A 20,772-nucleotide genomic window follows, 5' to 3' on the forward strand; every position below is an offset into this window, starting at 1 on the left:
AACAGCTAATGTCTGGCCTGCTGGTGGGCACCAGATGGCTGCAGGGTAACAACATCTGAAGGATTTCCCAGCCAAAGATGTCTTTCAGGTAATGTGAGTGGAGAAAGCTGCTCTTGTTTTTTAAACGCCCCCCTGGAGACTGTTCATTCATGTCGGTGAAATCAATGAGCAGAGTGTCTTCATTGGTCAGACATAAAGGCGAGGGGACGTTCTGTCTTTTAGGAGTTTTTATGCATTTTGTATGCATTGCATTATCATGGTTTGTTTAAACAAGTAAACTCTAGCCAATGCATACCATATTTACTTTTTTAATTTTACATACTTTTTTAATCCCTGAGGAAAATTCTGGTTTTACTGTTATTGGGAGACATACTTCTCACACCCATAAACCCAAAATACATGCATGCAAAAACAGGACCTGTGGACATGCATTAAGACGTCAGATAGGGGCTGCTACACGCTACTTTTTTTGGGGGGGGGGGGTTGGTGCCTTACTCAAGGGTCTCTGGCAGCTCTCCAACAACCAGACCAACATCCATATTTTTGGTCCACACCGGGACTTGAATCAATCCCAACCCAAAGTCCCTACAGACTGAGCTACTCCCCCTAATTGGTTCTTCTCTCCAGACCACAGGACCCAACTCCCAAACAGGCTGTCACATGGTCCATCAGGGTCCAGGTTTGTTGTTTTCCCGTGTCTCAGGTATTCTTCAGATTCATTATGAGTTAGAGGAGGGTTAGGCTGCTCAAGAAAGTATCAAAAGTAGAAGGGGATGTTTTTATTTAACCCCTTCTTTACATTGCTGGCAGCCCTTTTGGAGCACTTCAAATCTGCTTTTTGTAAAGTTGAAAAGCTTGCACCGGGATCGACAGCAGCTGATCTAATCCAATCAGCTTTGACAGTGCAGCACACATTCCTCAATAGTAAAATATTAGAATTCAATATATATATATTTTTAATCAGATTCAGAATAAGTGTTTGAAAGAGCTTTCCCTCAATGAGCAGAACATAGTCAACACTAGGTTTAAAGGCTTTAATCAGCTTCATTACTCCCCTTACGTTTGGTGCCATTGCCTTTTTAAACCTATTAGATATCCTAACAGTTTGCAGAAACTAAACATTTCTACGTATAATAAAAACTCAGAAGCTCATTGTTAAAAGAGAATACTTTAATTCATGTGTCAGAACACATCCGCAGTACAATCATTCTGTTTCATTTGATGTCAGTACTGTATGTGCAAAGTGCAAAGATATGAAACTATGATATTTAAAAAGAACCTACTCGTATAAAGAACGAAGAAAGTTTGCAGGACGTTTAAAAAAAAAAAGATTGGACATTCATTCAATATACTACACTGCATCCTTATCAGGAATCACGAACAGAACAACAAAGACAGATTTTCTACCATCAGGTTTGTTAATGTTTGGAAAGGGGTGAAACTGTGATTTTTGTGGATTAATGTGAACAACAGCACTCTGTGTTATGTAGCTCATTGTTTATCTGAGAGACAGGCAGCACTCCAAGCTAAAAGTAAAGAGCGGCTCCACATGAAGCCCGTGGATCTCTTCCAGTGCAGCTGCTTTACTCGTTCTCAAACTTGCTGTATGGGTGGTCCGAGTCACCAACCAGACCTGCACGGAGGAGAGAGAGGAGGGCACAGACGGTGGAGACAAAGAGAAAACACAGAAGCTCAGGGTTAGGAAGGCGGAGAATGATGTGCTGCTTTCTTCTGCTTAGGTTACTTAACATGTCCATACATTATTCAAGACGGGGTTCTCCAATGACATAGTGCAACATAAATATTCTAAAATGTTAAAAATCCAAAGAAACAAAGTTTGTGTGTGTGTGTGTTTTATTTTCTCACAATGGCCGAAGATCAAAGCAGGATTTTAATGGATGATTTGGTTTTGCACGTGTAATATTTACACTCCCAGTTTTGTTCTCTTTGGTGCCACCTGTGGTGATGAGACATAATTGCAGGTGTGGTTTTGGACCTAAGACCTAAAGGTTACACCCATTGTGCAAGGTCACAGTGAGTCATGAACATGCGTTTAATTTTTTTTGTCTGAAAATGACTAACGACAAAAAGGATGTTTTTTTTTTTTTTTTTTGTTCTTTTCTGGTAAGACATTGAACAGTAGAGGGGGAAAAAACTTCCAAATGTTTTAAAAAAAAAGACTTAACCAGTTATTATTTCACGTCAACTTAAAAAACATTTGTGAGCAGAAAAGCAAACTGAAAATCACATGAGACAGATTTCAAACAAGTCTGAGAGCCGCAGTGCATTGTGGGGCAGTTTAGCATGGGCCAGTATGCTCCTGTGTCATATTTCTGGGTATTTCTCTCACATAAAAAGTTGCATACTATGATATTAGATCATACTACACACGCAGATTCGGACACAGTCTAAGTGCTTCTCTGCATTAAGACAACTTAATCCTACATCACCTTCCACCCCTTTGGTAACCATGGCTACCACATCAGGCTGGAGCTCTGTCAACTCCCCCTTCACCATCTGAAGAAAGGAAGTTGCTCTTGGGGGTCCAGTGTGTGAGATATCGACTGAATTTAATCATGACTGACTAACGTTAAGAAAACTCATCCTGATTTGTAGAATCAGTCGATTTCTTTTGATAACTTTCACAAAGCTCCAACTGGAAAACACGTGTGATTACCCCAGGACAATTATAGCCACTTTACTCAATATTTTAGCAACCCCGCCCTCCCCCCTTCCCCCTTCCCACATGGACTAAACGTGGAAGATACAGTAGAAAGATATCAATAATTTAAGTACTAAAACATGAATATTTACTCTTTGTTTGCTTCACTGAACAGAAAAAAAAATGGGTTAATTGAGTTTTTCTTAATGCTTTTCTTGATGTGCAGTATGTGAACAAAAGAAGTACAGGTCAGCATTTTAGCAGCGTGTGTGTGTGTACGAGCTCTGGTTGTGTGTTATTTGTGTTTTGAGCTCATGTCAGTATGGTTGCATGATGATTAAAGAGGTTACTGTAACCCAGGGAAACCTGAAATCATGCTGACAAAACAACAGCTGGGCTGAAGGACAACCAAAGGCAGCTGAGGGAATTTGAAGATTTCAGAAGTAGAAAACTGCTCGTTAGAAACAGGCTTCCTGCAAACAGGCCCGAACAAATGAGGTCAAGGCCGTGACCAGGAGATGTTAGAGAAGACATTTTAAACTTATTGAGACTAACTTCTTTTGTGCCACAGTGGTGCCTCCAGGTCATTGTTTAGGTTGGTCTCAGAATGAGGGACATGGGAACATTTTAATCAATATTGTTTAAGGCCACACAGTTGCCCTTGACGTATGAGAGTCTTGAGTGTTTTGAATGAAGTCACTATTACGGATAGTGACGGTTATATCGTACCATAGTTTTAAGAATGACAAAGTCTGAGCTGTCAATATTTCCAGATGAATAAAAAGTTTCCTCAATGTTTGAGTCTGTCCTGCAGGTTTTAAGAAAAATAGGATGAGATTGTTTCATATTTTAATGATGATATGATTTGTAGTGAATCAAAACATTACTTGACGTGCATATGAGCTAAAATGTTACAGCTTCTCTGTCTTTCGGTTGTTGGGATGGTTTTGACACATCACCTTTTGCAATATGTAGTTTCACCTAAATTGGAAAAAGTGGCAACATGCATGCACTAACATTTTTCACACTTTCATCCCCCTTCCATCGTGCCACTTTATCTCACAGTCACCACCAAATTGGCACCATTTGATCGAAGAGATTAGCTGAAAGTTACTAGACTTAATGTTATCGGCCAAATGATAAGGATGCTTGGTTCTAGTATTGAGGGCTAAATCTGAACATTGTGGTGCTGGATAGCGTAGCAGTTACGTCGGATTCCCCACATACAGAGAGGCCTTAAGCCTCCTGGCAAACAGCAACAATGCACTCACCTGTTACTCAACTAAACCATGTCCAAATGTATGCAAGACTCTTAGCCTCACATCAAAACAGATGAGTTATTAAAACAAAAAACAATCCCGTTCAGTTTTGATGGATAAAGAAATTAGCTACTGAGACCAAAGCTGTTTTTGTGCTAGGCTGTGAACGTGTTTCTTTCTCCTATACAAATTAGCATTTTATCTGTCTTTCTTTCAAGCAGCCAGCCTCAAGTGGACACTTGATGAACTGCAGTATTATTCATTGTCTTCATTTTAGAACAGTGGAGGCGGCTGCTTGGTTTAAATTAGGGACGTGTGGGATTAGCCGACCAAACTGGTTACCCTTCTGTAATCAGTACCAGAATTTCTGGTCGGTAAAACTAATTATTAACACACATTAGCCCTCAATGTTGGTCAAATTTTGTGCTCAACCTGTAACGCAGTCTACCACCACTAGCTGGGGCTGTAGGAATAAGACTGGCTGTAACCCCGGCTAGTGCTTCTTCTCTCCTCACTCTACTGCCTGGATGTAAACAAACACGGTGAACGGCTAGCATCTGTTAGGAGCTGTTGGGATTTGCTTTTTTTTTATCTTGAAAATGGAGATACAGAAGTATGTAGACTGTGTGAGGTTCAAAAGGCATATCGTTTACTTGCAAGGAGGAACGGAAGCCGGCAGAGCTAGCACTGCTAACTGTAGCCACACTCGGGAAAACTACATTTACCAACAGACACTGCTAACCTGCTCAGTCTGACACGTTCATCTATTCATAATTCATCTATAACTGCACAAGATAAGCTTTCCTTCAACTTCATCAAACTGTGCTCAGTCTGCCTGCTTTCAGAGTGTTTTCTTACACGTAGACTGATCGGTGACTGACTAGAAAATCCGTAGCTATAGCAACATCTCTAGTTTGAATGAGTGTGTATTTTACGAAAATAGAAAAAAAATCTGATCCACTGCATGTAAGGCATTCTTCATGTATTGATGTAGAATAAATACAGTTTGAAGTGCACCCCCAGTGTCGAGTCTTTATGACTTTAGGGAAACCAACTGGTGGGATTGACAGTAAAAGACAGACCCTCATCCAGACTATTGTTAAAGAGGGAGTCATTCACTTTCTACCTCTTATGTAGGAAGAATTCAATAATGTGGGAGGAATTCCTTCCTATTGATTGACTCCTGCTGGTGTGTGTGTGTGTGTGTGTGTGTGTGTGTGTGTGTGTGTGTGTGTGTGTGTGTGTGTGTGTGTGTGTGTGTGTGTGTGTGTGTGTGTGTGTGTGTGTGTGTGTGTGTGTGTGTGGCTGCATCAATGCTGTAGGCTGTCAGTGTTCTGTGGGTTTCCTGTACGGACAACATGACAGGGTGATGGATGGCGGTGTGTTCCTCCGGCCTCCTGCTCTCATTTGTTTACCTCCGCTGGGATTGCAGACGAGGCTGCACTCCCTTAATGCTCATTCTGGTTCCTTCTGTGAGAAACACAATCCAGGGGAGCTGCAGCACATCGTCTGCGGGGCTAAACTCTGAGACGTGTTACTTCCTTAAAGCACCGGCTCTCGTATCAGGATGCAGATCGTCGGAGGTGGCTGAGGATTCCTCGAGGGTTTTGCCAGGAGGTTCTTTGGCAATCTCAGAAAACAGCTCTGTTCTGCTGCCACTTGAAATGATCCCAGCGAGGGAATATGAATTATAATTACAGGTATCACTCAAGGCACTTATATTCCCAGCACAGTGTCATGGCAAGTATAAGCCAGATATAGGGAGGTAGCTGTAGAGTCAGGAGTGAATCAGATCCCTCAGACTAAAAGGAAGTATTATATAAGGCTGAGAATTCATACAGGAGTGCTCGTTGTTCAGAGACAAACCTGTGCCTGTATCCTCAGTGACCTGTAAAGTCCTGCACACAGGCAGGAGGGCGACTTATATCCAACACGGCTGCATGTTAAATGATGTTTAAATTGATTTAGGTGTACCCTATACATGACCTCAATTACTTTAGGAAAGAGTACACACACTGATGAATAATGCATAGCTGGCACAGGTTATGGAAATAACAGTCGATGACATTGTCCTGGAGATTCTAAAAAGCGATTCAACATGTACCTGAGACACAGCTGACATGAGCAGAACAAAGAAGGGGGGGGTCTACTGTGGTAGACTTACTGATGAACTCATGTACAGCAGGTGTATGCATTACAGGGAGAGGTGAATCTGTCCGTCTGTCATTACAGATGTTTTACTGATAGAAAGAGGATAAGAGCTCATACATACCATACTTCTTGCGGATCTCATCGTGTCTGGCTCTTCTCTCCCCTTTCCTGTAAAAAAAAGAAGAAGAGGATCAATGTTAAGGTCTTCATACCTGTGGTTGTGTGGGTAACCTCCAAGGACAAGAATTATTGACATGTTTTTAGTTCTTTGGGGCGGCAGAAGCTCAGCCTGTAGGGACTTGGGTTGGAAACCGGAGGGTCGCCGGTTCAAATATTCATACATATGACGTGATGAAATGTTGGACTTGACTGCTTTTGCTTTTTAAAGATAAACACTATGAAGTATTCTACCTACCTACCTACCACCTCTTCATATTTTTACAAAGGAGGAACTCCATCCAGACAATTATGTTGCAGTAAGTGACTAAAAAAAATAACATAAATACAAAAACTTTCATGATTAATAGTGTCATAATTTAGCCATTAATAATGTATTGATAAACTGTATAATCCAGCTCTACACAGGCCATTTATCTGCTGCTTTAACATCAACACGACGAACAACAATATGGAGGTTGAAAAACGCAATAAACAGCCTTTTTATTTTTTACCAGCCTTTCTGTGCATCACAGCTGAACATTTATGTAAAAGCATCTAACAGATGAGTCTGAGTTATGTTCTTCTACTTCCACGGGGACGTTCTCATTGGAAGCGAAACGCAAACAGAGCAACAGGCCCGCCCGTCAGCCCCTCACTCTGAAGACTCACAAAAGCCTGGGGAGGAGGTTTAGTGCTCCGGACCTCCAGGGGCGTCACTTCACTTTATGTCTGCACAAAGAGCTGGTGTAAATCCGTCAGTGTTTTACTGCCAGGTAGTGATCTGTGAGCAATCGGGGTGGCTGAGCGCTGCCTGCCATCTGTCTCCCGCCCTGCTGTCGGCTTGTACGCAACTAATTGATTGACATGTTCACACTCCCTCCACATAAATATGGCTGCTTTCAACAAGTGTGGCCGAAAGCCCGACAGGCAGCAACACAGAACATGAAGTAAAAAACTTGTTTAACATCTGAGTATCTGGTGAGGGTGTCTTCAGTGGAGAATACGTACGTCGATCTATTCTGTATCATGACTCTTTGAGTCTGGATTTATGTTCTTGGTTATACAGACTTATAAATCTGCACAATACTGCCAAAGCTCAGATTTTTAATCAAACCCTTTTTCCTAAAAAGTTGGGGCGAATATAAATACAACAGAATGTGATGATTTGCAAAACGTTGAAAACCAATATTTGATTAAAAATATCAAGACGACAACTTTGGAAATGTTTAAACTGAGAAATGTAATTATATGAACGTTTTGAATTAGATACAAGCAACATGTCTCAAAAGAAGTCGGGTCACTTTTAATTTTTCAATTCGTAAGAATTTGGGAACTAAGTCGACCAGTGTCTGTCATTTTGAGAGTGTGATATTTCATCATTCTTGCTTAATGTACAAAGTCAGCTGTTCCAACAATACGGAGTCTCCTTTGTCTTATTTCAAAAGTCATCATGCTTCAAACATTTTCAATGGATGACAAGTCAGGACTGCAGGAAGGCCGGAGTTTATCACCCGGCAAAATGTGGTATCATCTTCCTGAAATTAGAGCGGCCTTCCCCTGTACAGAGACTATAGTCCTCCAACAGAGCGGACCAGGTTCCAATCCGACCTGTGGCTAACTTTACAACACGTCATTCCCCACTCTGTCTATCTCCCTGATTTCCAACTCTATCCACTGTCCTGTCTCTCTGATAAAGGCATAAAAAGCCCAAAAACAAATATATTTATTAAATTTTTTTAAAGAAAGGCCTTCCCTGGAAAATAAGTTGTCTATTTGGCATCATACTGTATGTTCCTCCTTAACCTGTGTATAAATGGTACAGCATTAATGGTGCCTTCACAAAGAGATGAGATGTTCAATCAGGTGTTTTCTTTTAGTAATTCACAACTGTCCCAGTCTTAGGTTGGCACTGCAGCCAACTTTTTTGAAAGATGAGGTCGAAATCAAACTCAAAATGGACATCTCATTTTCAAAAAACAACGACATTTCTCAGTTTCAACATGTCTTTGTGTTATTGTCAGTTAAATACGAGGTTCATATCTTATACAAATCATCACATTAGTTTTTCTTCACATTTTACAGAAACTTGGAAACGGTGTTGTATATATGGATCAGATGTGGATCTTCTTCTTATGAGTTCCATTGGAGCATGCGTTGAGCTATTTTTGAAGTGTTATTGACAGTAAACATGACACCCACTCTTTGCTTGAGGCACTGCAGGGGTCATGCTAATGATCAATAGATGTAAAAAAAAAGGGATTTATAAACAAGCATATGATCTCTGCTCTGACGCCAACAAGATGTAGGTTAGCGAGATTTATAATGGCAGGAGAGTGACAGATGTAGTAGGCCGGGTTTTTGTTTTTGTTTTAAGTACCGGGGAACAAAAACAGGTAGTGCTCATTACACCATGTCAATCAAACAACACAAGAAAGCCTCCCATGCTCTCAAGTTCACCACCAATATGAAAAGGAGAAGTCTGTGTTCGGCTAAATTTACCATCCAATATTTATTTGTACTGAACAAGCAAATAATTGGTTCCTCTTCAGCAAACAAACAGACTTGAACTAGTCGTTCGCTCGTTCAATGACGTACTTTCTTACTTACAGAAGCTAAAAACTGAACTTTGTTATTGTATTGGTTATGCTGGCCACTGTGGGTAAAATCTGTGGGTGACGTTGTAAAGATCTTGGAACAGATCGTTGCAATAATTGAGCACGAGAAAGAAGGATTTAATCTACCATTTGCAGGATGCATAGCAATGTAATTGTGTATTTATTGGTGGCTAAAAAAAATAATAATCGGATAACCTACTGTGATGCAATGATGGTGAAACTTTGTTTTAGCAACACTTGTAAATGCACTTTGTTTAGATCACAGCTAACATTGCTCAACAATTGCTCTTTTGTTTTTTGAAGATTCATTTCTGGGCTTTTTTTGGTGTGTTTTTTTTTTTTTTTTAGATGGGACAGTGGATCGAGAGAGAGAGAGAGAGAGAGAGAGAGAGAGAGAGAGAGAGAGAGAGAGAGAGAGAGAGTGTGGAATCACATGCAGTACAAGAGCCACAGGTCAGACTTGAACCCGGGCCACACACTAGGACAATAGTCTCCTATCCGTTAAGTTGCTGCTCAGTAGCAAGGCAACCAATAGGATGGAAGCCAGTTGTTTTAAAGTTCATCAATGGCCTAAAATCTCAATCTATTTCACTCCAAAAAAAAGAAAAAAGCACCACTATCTAGGAGGACGAGGGACAATTGAGGGTCGGCGTCTGACAGAGGTTGACAATCTGCTCTTCTCTATTAATGTCCATTGAAGCCTCTTTTGCTCTTCAGTCATTCCTTTTCTTCTCATCTCTTTGCAAATCCTGCTGCGTGCATTTATGTGTAGTACTCGACAGAAAAATCACTGCCTCCCTTTAACTGGTGCGTCATGAACTACTCACACAGTCTCTGTGCTGTTTGATGCTTTGTCAGAATTTGACCACTTAAACCACTACATAGAAATACTAAATCTTCTTGGTGATGTCTTGCTTGTCTTTTGCAGACCATGAAGAGGCATCAGGATTAAGCTGACACTGTTTCATAACCAGTTAAGAAACTCCTCAGTAGTAGATTTGAGAAACCAAACAGGGAACACCGAGAGCTACAAGTAAAATGTTTTCATTATTGTGTTATCAGTGGTGTCCAAACAATTAAAAAAAACATTCCTACCTTTAAAAGGGCTAAATAAGAATACACCAGTCTGCCCTTTTAAAGGAAATGTCATCTTAAAAAGCTGTAAAATCACTCAGCACTCAGAGGGAAGTCTGGGTCAGTCCCTTGTGGGCTGTTAATGATTTCCTCAGACTGCTCTCCAGGCTCTGATGGTGATGCAGACTCTGTGCCGACTCTCTCCAGGGGCCTGGCTGCAGTGTCTAGAGTCTTCTCCACGATGGGTCCGATCTAGTCTGAATGTCCTGTTCACAACATGAACTTCCTCTATGTAGGTCACTGCACTAACTCTGACTTCGGAGATGTGATCATGCTCTCTGCGGGAAATCTCGACTGGATTCTGTGGCACGTGAGAGAAAAGCTCCTAGAGGTTTCTGATAATTCAGCTCACAGAGGCAGGGGCTCCGATGTACCCAGCTCTGCAAGTGATGATGATAAACCGCAGTTACTGATTATCTTTCTGCACGACTGCCCCGCTTACCAACACATCAACCCGGCCATCCTCAGAGCATGAATGCAGTGGGAGCACGGGCGCCGAATAGAAAGACGAGGCTGCAACATTTCTGGAGTGAAGGAAGAGGAGGACTTCCACTCACTGCTTCATGACTCTATGACTAACACAGTGTTTCTTTGACAGACGATGGTTGCTCCACAGGATGTAGCTCACTCTATTTATGACCGCATTACCAAAGAGCAGCTGCTCAGCCTTGACAATCCAATTGGTGTTTTGGGATGCGAGCAGAGAAACACTGAGCTCCTCCTCTGGGACAGACTTGTCGGGGATACACACACACACACACACACACACACACACACACCAGTTGCTTGAAGCCCGAGCACACAACAGGCCCTTTTGTTGTTCTGTTGAAGGGAATCACATGAAGGTCCTGCTGGCATATCGAGAAGAAGCTCCCCAAATGTTTTTATGGAAGGAGATCAGATCTTTAATTTTTTTTGTGCTCTTTAATAGATATGATAATAGAGATGGTTTCATTGTCACTATTGGAAACCAATGTGTTTCAGTATGAATTTGCTAGTTTTAGTCAACAGTCATTATTTAAAACTCAGCAATTCTGTAAGTATCTATTGTTCTAAAAAAGGAGCTTATGTATTTGATCTATTTTCCATCCACTGTACAGTTAACATGATATCTAAAATGTATGTATAAGATTGAATGACATCCATTTAAAGCCAACGGCATAATGGGCTTTGAAGCATTTATGCCTTACATAGACCGCAACAGAGGAGACTTGACAGGAAAGAAGGGACTTAAACATGCATGTGACCAAGATGGAGGAAAACCAGGGACGTAACAGGTCATAGGTCATGTGCTGTGTAAACCACGGGGAGGCTTCAGAGGAAACATGTATTCGTTCAACATCCAACATTTTGTTGAGGATTCACGCTTCACTTCAGAACTTCAGTTTGAGATGTGAAAAGGATTCTTTTGACTGCTTGTCCCAACTTGTTTTACTAGTCTGTTATAGAAACTGCCCATCAGTGATGCATTAGGGTTTTTGCTATGTGTGAGGTTGAGTTTTTTTCTAATCTCTATTTACATATTCGACAAAACTGTAGAATCTGTACTCAACGGTCTCAATTTGCAGCATGGGAAGTGTTCTTGTTTCTGTTTGTAGTCTGACCTGTATTGACTAAGCTCAATGTGTGTGTGCAGGAACAAAAGTCTGGACTAAAAGTACGGAATCCAAAAGCAGACGAACGCAATCGAGACACACCGGCTTCAATCGGTGGCACTCTGATGACAACGTATTTGTCTCTATCAACAGACATCTGGATGAAATTGCGGCTAACAATCTTATCAAAGATTTCAACTTGACCGACAAGCTTGACAATTTCCTGTCGTAGACGCAAATCAGGGTTTGGATTCCCCGCCTTCCAGGAATGCATCAGAAATGATCGATCCGACCGACACTCAACAAACATTTCAAGTTGTTTTTGTCTCCTCATAATGACAGACCTGACAAAGCTTACTTTTTTACTCTTTACAAATCTACATCATGATGTTTTTTTTTTTTTGGCAAACTTAAGACCCGTTCATTTCAAGTAAGTCACAAGACAAACAAGTTTCTTTTTTTGGGCTCATACAGCCGGAGTAAACCGGAGTGAAGTCTCTGGGTAACTACAACACACTGTTGAACTGAAACTGATGAATGGGTGCTACCCTGGGTATTTGAAAGGACCAAGAAATCATTAAATCAAAAGAAGAAATCAAGAAGTGAAACCAAGACATCAAATCAGATTCACTTGTGTAAAACTCAAATGAAATGCTATTTGACTGGTGAATAAATCTAGTAATATCTGCAATGATGTTAGCCGATACAGATAGTCACTAATAACAACCTATGAGAGTTTTAAAATTGTGTAATATTTTATAAAAATAGAAAACAATTGTGGGTAACAATAATATAAAGATTTTCCAGACATAAATGCTCAAAACAGGCAATTCATAGTAAATCATCCCTTCTTTTTTTTACAGTGTCTTAAATCTTTAAGTCGATTTCACGTTTCATCAGCATTTAGCTGGAGCTCATTTCACACCCGGAGAGAGACTTGATAATGAGGTCGAGAGAAACGTGTGCTTATAATGGTATAAGCAGTTGACTAAAGAAGTAAATGATTGGCATGTCAGACATCATCATCCCTTAAAAAACATCTCAGTTTAAAAGCTTTGTCATATTTACAGTCATATTACCCAATCATACATGTCTTTCAATGCTCAGCTTGTAGTTTCTGTTTCAGCCAGCAGGGGGCTACAAAGCATTAGTCATGAAAATGAAGCACAGAAAAATGTCTACCCTGAGCATCATCAAGATGCAAAGCTGCAATTTAAATGAACACGGTAAGAGTTTTTTTCTTCTCAGCTTCAAACACACTTCTTCTTAAGCCTGGAGTGAACTTCTTACCTTTCCTCAGTGCGCTGTTTGATCTCCTCTCTCCTCCTGGCAAATCTCTCGTCATCTCTGTCAGGCCTTCAGACATAAGAAGGCAGGAGTTACAGTACAACAAAAACTCACTTTAACATGCACTCGGCGAAATGACATTCAGAGTCACGCTCGCTTGAGGCTTATTCTTTTTCACAAAGCATTACTCCTAACAAAGTTAGAGTGATTTAATTTCTCCAGAGCTTGATTTCATATTTGATTCATGAATTGTCTCTGCAGCTCGAGAAACAAAAAGGAAATTGAATGTGATAGTAAAGTGAAAGCGTGCATCACGTTTGATAATGGAATTACCGGATTTAAAAGGAAGCTGAGCAATCAGGAGGTGAGGAAATAAGATTGCCCGTAGGTAAATGTAACCGCAGAGCCTGTTTAATAAACACTTGGTGTGAGTGTTGAGCATGCACTTCATCCTGCTTTTCTTCTGTCAGATGATAGACATGAACGAGACTCCTGCACCCACGGGTCTGTCAGTGTGTGACAGACCGGCCTGCAGATGATTGACTGACATGACATTTTCATTTCACTGCAGCACAATGACAATACTACACACATGGATGTCGAGTAAAGGAAGCGAAAGTGATGAAGAGGATGTAGCCATAATTCATGGGTTGCTAAACTCAACTCCCAGAACAGAACAAATAAGAACTCCTCTTATTTAAATGTAACAGAGATTACATTTTGATGCACCGACGTGTCTGACATAATGGATTCAGGATCTACTTTATCATTTATTGTTGATTTTTAGTAACAAGCTGAATGTTAGTTTGACTGCTGGGGTTGCAAAAGGCTCACACAGCTTTGCTTTTGATTCCATTTTAGAGCAGGTTGATATCTAACCTCAAATACCAGGTCGAAATAATGTGTGAGTTTTGGATAAATTCCGATCTATAGCTTTGCTTTAAAAAGAATTCCAGATTTCTTTCAACCTTGGATCAAGTATAACAAAATTTGGTTGACAACTAATGGGTACAAAAAGTTTTGGAATTGATTCAGTAGATTGTCCAGCCACATATTACAAAAGCCGCAGTGCTTTCATGCAGAGGATCGAACAAAATCCTTTAAAAAAAAAAAAAAAAGCTTGTGTTCACCTTTGACAGGCTCGGATCGCTAGCTTGAAAGACGGATATATTATGAAATGTTAAGCAAAAGGTTTTTGTTCAATTAAGAGACTTTAATTGTCTCCTCAAACAGCCGAGTTCTCACTCTCTTCTTATTCCCAGACTTCACTGCTAAAAACCAGATGATTCAACTTCCAAAACATGCTCGTTGCTGTTCTACCTCCGCCTCAACCGGTTATTTATTTTTTATTTTTCTGTGACTTTGGTGTTGTAACTGGTGAGCTTGGATAAAACAAAACACAAAAACAAAAACAGGTTCAGCTTTCTCATGTTAGAAAAGCATCTTACCTCTTTTAATAATGTTGTCTGACGCTAAGAAAAACAATCTGAGTCTGTCAGCGTCAAAGCTTTTTGGAAGTTTTGACTGACATACCTTGAATTTCGCTTCTTGCAGCAACAGCAGCAGCAGCAACACATGACGATGCTGATGAGGATGGTTCCACCCAGGACGGCCATGGCGATGATCAGGGCTTCAAAGTTCACTGAAGCACAAAGACAAAAAAGATGAAGTTGTGAATAAAACCTAAAACTCTGAATTCCCCCCGTCTCCTACCTCACCACATTATCTCAACTTGTTTGGCAATGGCGCCACCTGCTGACTCAGTGACACAACTACAAGTTTTTACAATGAGAAACTGCACTTCTATTTTCAGAGAAACAAAACTTAAGGTTTATCTGATGTAGATTTTGGGTCAAGGCCAGAAACCACTCCAGCAGACGTACAGTTATCAGTGTTGGCAGGTCAAACCTTCAATCAATAACAACAGGCCGGAGATAAGACACCTGAAGTAGCAGTAGTGATCATGTGGAGGGTGGTAGTCAGCTTTTCTATGAATAACTTTGGATTTTAAGCCACTGGAAGGTGGCTACAGATATCTTATTGAAAATCAAACATTTATAGCTTTTTAAAACGAGGGACGGGACGACCCTGATGAAGGCAACAAGACGAAGTTCTGCCGAAAATCCCGCTCATAGCTTTTAAAATGATCAACGAGATCGACTTTGCCCATCTTTTCATGATTATTATTTACAAAGTGAACTTGCTAGGGAAGCTTGTGAGGGGGTTTGTGGTCATGTTTAGGCCTTTACATAACTATCCATGGCTAGCTTGAAGCATATGCAGGACATGTCAACGTTTACATCAGTCAGTGTTGTTTTTGTGTTCATTTTCAGTAAAAAAAAAAAAAAGTACCCAGACTTCCTTTAAGACTACATTCGACTGCCTGACTTAAACGTTCTGCAGTGAACGCCTATTCAAACCCAAACAAGTATATTATTTAATAAAAAGTTAAGTTGCATAAAGATATCTGACTTAATGCCCTGCAACCCAAAGCATAATCAGGAAGTAATTCTGCATTTGAATGAATTCAAATGAGAGAATCTTTGAGTTGTTTTTAAGGTGTGGTCACAACTTTTCACACTACAGCGTCAACGAGACAACTCTCACCTAAATTTTCTGAATGTCCTCATGTTTTTGTAATCTTCTTTCCAGGCATGAAAGTTGAGTGTAAACTTAATATTTGATTCCATCATTTGTATCCGTTCACAGGAGTCGATGCATTGTTGGAAAACTCTGATGTGATGATAGAAGGAGAGTATTCTTTTATCCCGTCACGGCTTGGAACAAGGTTGTAATCAGACTGAGACTCATGATTCTGATATTCAGACCGACAATGTAGGACTTATCTTAACACAATAATTTTGTCTCTAGTATCAATCCTCTCTCCCTTTGCCAGCAGGTGTTGAAATAGCGGCAGATGTTCACAACATCTGGTTCATGTTTTATATGAAAGTAATGGTTCCTTGTGAGTTTTTATTGATATATATATATATATATATCCTAAAATGTGAACCTCTGATGTTAAACATGCTCATTCTTTATGAATATGGCTGATGTTGCTCCAGCATAAACGACGGTCGCCACAACAATCCCTTAAATGTCTGCTCTCCCCTTCTGGAGGTCTACTCCGATATTATTTTTAACTTTTTGCCTCCCTCCTCCTAATTTCACTTTCCGATCAGAGAAGGAAGGATTACCCCGACACAGCTGTGCATTTACTATAATCTACAACACAAAAGAGGAAGCAGGTGTAGTGCTTCAGAAGTGTAGAGGTGTAGAGGTCGCCCTCCAAGGCTGCTATAGTCAGTGTTACTTACATCTTACATTTGACCTCATTAGCTTTTTAATGTTTTTAGTTTTTTGTATTTTTCTGTCCTTTTAATGCCTTTCTGATAAACCAATCGCCCTTCAGGGACAAATAAAGTTGAAGTTAAATTAACAACCCCCCCCCCCCTTTGAGACACTGAGTTAGAGAAAAAAAAAGGGAGCACTGACTGACTGAAAAAAAAAAAAAGTATATTTTCTAATTGCTATGTGATCCACTGTTTGTCTAGGAGAACCTCCCGATACTGCACACATCCTGCAGTTATTTGCCACCTTAGCTCACATTTTTATAGAGCTGGATCATCTAAGGACTTAATGATGGAGACAACTCATATTGTCATGAAAAAGGTAGAACTGAAGAGAATGAAGACAAACTGTTGAGGAAACACTTGAGGAAGTAAGTCTCAGGAAGGAAGTGACAAAAATGAAGTCAAAGTATCCGGAAGGTATACAAGACAAACTGTCTAGAATAAAGGTGAACCGTGCGGTACAAAGAACGAGTTAAGAATAGTGTAAACAAAAAGAGCAAAGAATGAAGTTGACAACGCCGGTGAAAGAATCTATTGCAGTCGTGTTTAGTCAGAATAAAAGATAAAGCATGTTTAGTCACCAACGTTCAAAACTTACTCCAACACACTCCCCATCGGGCCTGGGACAGCTGGCACACCGACGCCGGGGGAAGCAACCAGCTCACCGGGTATTCTGTGCAGTTTTTGGTGGTGAAGCACCACAGACACTGAGCAGAAGAAACACACAGAGGTTAACAAAGGGACGTTCTGAAATCGATTTATTTCCTAGACAGTTACAAACATTTTAAATTCAGACTTTTCCAACTAGTAAACAAGTAAGAAACCGCTCAGAAAAACAGTCAAAGTTGAGCAGAATGTATTGAACTCTCGTCTGCTGGTAAACGATGTACTTTGTTTTGCTAAGCGTGGCTAACGTTAGCCGTGCCAACCAACTTTTGTCCTTGCAGGTTAACGTCTGCGTTGGCATGTGGTTACGCATCATTCCAATCATTGACAGTTTAACCAAATAACTGTCAGACTGGCTGGCAGTGATAACAACGTGACAAGGTTGAATTTTGGGCTGGGCGATAAGGTCTAAAAATAAAATCTGTGCTTTTTTTTCTCACAATAACTTGATTTATGATTTTTGATGGATTTATTCTTCTTCTGAAATATAAATATAAATAAATGAAGAAATTACTAAAAACTAGTTTTCCTTTAATTTATCTTTCAAATTTAACAAAAGCAAACAGAATTTCCTGCCATGGATTGATAATAAAGGAACCTGAATTTCTCTTTTAGTGTTAAAATGTAAGCTTTAAACATGTCTGTAAAAGTGCACTATGCAGTTTCAGGGTGCAGCAAAATGACAGATGAGGCAAAAACAACGTCAGCAAAACACTTAAAGCTGGGTGCACATACCTGGTGTCACACAACCAATCTGTAGGAAGTTAAAAAACAGGGGGGGAGGATGTGACGTACGGGAGCCCAAAGAGAGCAGCGGATAGGTTAAAGAGAAAATCTTGATTTTCAAAAAAACTAAATGTAAATATCGCCCAGCCCTAGTTTACTTGTTTAGTGGGCTAGTCGTGCATATATTCATATTTAACACTCTGGATGGTGTTATCGTATAAGTATAATATTAAACTGAAATGTCAAATATTTTCAGTTTCTCATTCTTCAGGATTTTGCTGCTTTCTGAACTAATCTAAACACGTTTCAATGTTGGACTGTTGCTCAGGCCCGGATTAATAATCAGAAAATAAGTCACCAGATAAGTAAGCCACGATGAAATAATCTTTAGTCACAGTGCTGTTAGAGCAATAGACAGAGGCAAGGCAAGGAACAGCAGCTCCACTTTTATAGAACATAGCAAAGAAAAGCATGGGACGTTAAATCTGTATTCTGGATTGTTTTTACATTATCGAACAAATAGCGGGCAGGGGGGGGGGAGACTGGCTCTGTTACTGCAAGGTATAGGGAGGGTGGTCCACTTTCACTTTTTCAAGATCCCCCCTGCTTTAGTATCATCACATGGACCTCTTATTAAATAAAATACGACATTTATTTTAAACACTGACCGGAATGATTTCATGGTGATCGGAGTTGGCTGTAAGGTTTGGAAAAAAATAGGTAAATTCAACATCTGTTTTCAGCTCATATATTGGCGGCCACTTAAGTTTCACTCAAACGGAAACACATCGTTAGATATGCACTGATTCAAAAACAGGAAGTGGAACTACAGAGGTGAGGCTTTAAGTCATTTAAATGGAGTCATCACTTAGATTTGGCCACAATACCAGCAGCATGTTATGATACAACTGTCTAAATTGTAAACAAGTACAAAATGCACGATTACAACACCAAACATAAGGCATTAACTATAAAAGAAATGTATAAATTAACAGCCAATATGTGTATATTAAATTAGTTTTATTGCCATTTGGGCTGTAATACTCGGGGTTTCAAGACAGAAGAATTTAAGTAAAAAACAAAAGTGTCTTTTATTAGTTTTGTGACGCACTCTTTTGTGCATTTAGGACTTAAAGTAGCAAGAAAACCTTCATTAAAAGTTGACATCTTGTTGAAGTTATTGTCCAGACTGGCTTTGAAGGCTTTTTTTTGGTCATGCTGTGTGGGAGGTAAAGTAGGCCGCTGAGATTACCAGACAAGCCAGATATGCTATCATAAATAAGGTTTTATGACAGTTTGTTGCAGCAGGTAAGGTCAGGTGTTATCTATTAGAAAGCACACCCACATTAGTCCTGACAAACCCACCTTTGCATGTGGTACACAGGTGTCGCAGCTACTGTAGGCAGAGCAGGCTGCAAGAGAAAACACAGTCACGTGACTCCCTCAAAGTAAAACACACTTTTCAAGCATACCATTTCACGTATAAGCAGTGTTAACCATTTTATGAATTTGTCTAAACAACTACCCCAAAAAAACACTACTGACTATTTCAGGAAAAACTACTTTTAAAGTAAAAACTTACGAGTTGGTGGCGGTGTGGGTGTTTGGCATGCCCCGTGGCTAACAAAGCTAACACACAGCACAGCGACACACAGAAACACCCGAGCGGTCAGTGTTTGTCTCTCCATTGTACAAGAAGACGTCGTTAACACTTTAAAAGAGCTGGTTGGTCCAAATGGCCGCTTAAAATACCGTATATCTACTCGTCGAGAGTGACTCCGCTCCCCTCGGTAAACAACACCACTGTTGTGTCTGGTCTGCCTCTGAGCTGGTGCGTGACACTTCCTGGTCGTCTGGGGTGAGCGCGTTTGGTGTTACCCTGACAGCCCGGGCGGGAGGAGTTAGACTTTTACCGACACGTTTTAAACTTAATATTAATTTTTTTTCCTCACCATATTTAATCTGGTAAAATATAGAAGGCAGTTTACGCTAATGTAATAAATGTATAATAAATAACAAAAAAGTATCATGAAGTGGGCTCGTTTTTTTTTTTTTTTAAACAATCTTTATTTTTAGTTTCGTACGACGGAGGATTAGGGCCACGTTCAATTTTTTTTTTTAATTTCGAGATTAAAGTCGTAAATTTACGAGAATAAAGTCGAAATTTTACGAAATAAAAAAAATTAAAAATTCGAAATAAAAAAAAAACAATTAACATGGCCCTAATCCTCCGTCGTAGGTTTCGTATTGAATTGTATTTGAAAATATATGGTATTATTTTTGAGCTACTTGTAAATTATATTGACATGAAAACTCATTAATCACATAACTTTAAGATAATTCTCATTATTCTAAAAAAAATGTTCCCAGTATTTCAAATGGTTCTCGTCATTTTAGGTTAGACCCACTTATTCCTTGTTTAGCTACTCATCATTTCAAGAAAGCTACTTTATTATTTTGAGAAACTTTCTCATTATGTTAAGAAAGTTTCCATTATTTTGAGTTAATAACAAATTATTTGGAGATATTAGTTTTAATGACTTCTAGGATCTTTATTGTCATCCTATTTGGGGATGGAAACCTTTATGTGATTATTACATTAGACAGACCAAAACAATTCATTAGATTTAGTAATATGGTTTCATGTCACAGGATATTTTAAAAGACATCAAGTAGCTAAAAAGCCAACGGCTCCATGAAAGAAAAAAAAAGCCCCTTAGACTGTTACTACTACTAATGTCAGGTTGGATAAGATGTTTGTTTGAAGTAACAGCAATAAGCTGAATACAGTTAAAATGGTAAATGGACTTGAGCTTGTATAGCACTCTTGATGAATTTGTGATATTATTTTATGTTCCTTAATTGAGAAACAGAAATACAGGACACGCTTGATATTGAATGCTGTGGTCCATGAGGCCACGTGTGTGCACGAGCTGATTGAACTCCAGGCAAAAATAAATCTGTCTTTTGCTGTGTGCTCACTGAGCTCAACATGTGGATGTGACCCTGATAGAGAGAGAGAGTGATCATACTTTGTGTCATGAGTTTGGTCTTTCTTCCCCTGCCACTGGCTGCCTATCTGTTATCACTATATACCACTTTTTTTTTCTGCGTCATGCTGAACTGAATCACTCCAGAGGAATTTTAATGAAGACCTTCAAACAC

At 39.8% G+C, this 20,772-nt stretch overlaps 2 protein-coding genes across 2 annotated transcripts in view; one reads left to right on the forward strand and one right to left on the reverse strand.

Moving 5' to 3' along the window:
* nod1 (nucleotide-binding oligomerization domain containing 1) overlaps nucleotides 1–20,772 on the forward strand; it is a 475,392-nt gene that overhangs the window by 363,442 nt on the left and 91,178 nt on the right. The gene's annotated exons all lie outside the window — the stretch shown is intronic.
* Nucleotides 1,153–19,449, reverse strand: LOC132983365 (pituitary tumor-transforming gene 1 protein-interacting protein). The gene is made up of 7 exons (XM_061049637.1): nucleotides 19,190–19,449; nucleotides 18,973–19,019; nucleotides 16,814–16,922; nucleotides 14,396–14,504; nucleotides 12,866–12,931; nucleotides 6,194–6,240; nucleotides 1,153–1,633 (listed from the first exon to the last, which is right to left on the reverse strand). Exons 1-7 carry the CDS (start codon nucleotides 19,293–19,295, stop codon nucleotides 1,584–1,586), a joined length of 534 nt encoding a protein of 177 aa, XP_060905620.1. The 5' UTR covers nucleotides 19,296–19,449; the 3' UTR covers nucleotides 1,153–1,583.

This window comes from Labrus mixtus, chromosome 11 (genome assembly GCF_963584025.1).
Source record: "Labrus mixtus chromosome 11, fLabMix1.1, whole genome shotgun sequence".
Lineage (NCBI taxonomy): Eukaryota > Metazoa > Chordata > Actinopteri > Labriformes > Labridae > Labrus > Labrus mixtus.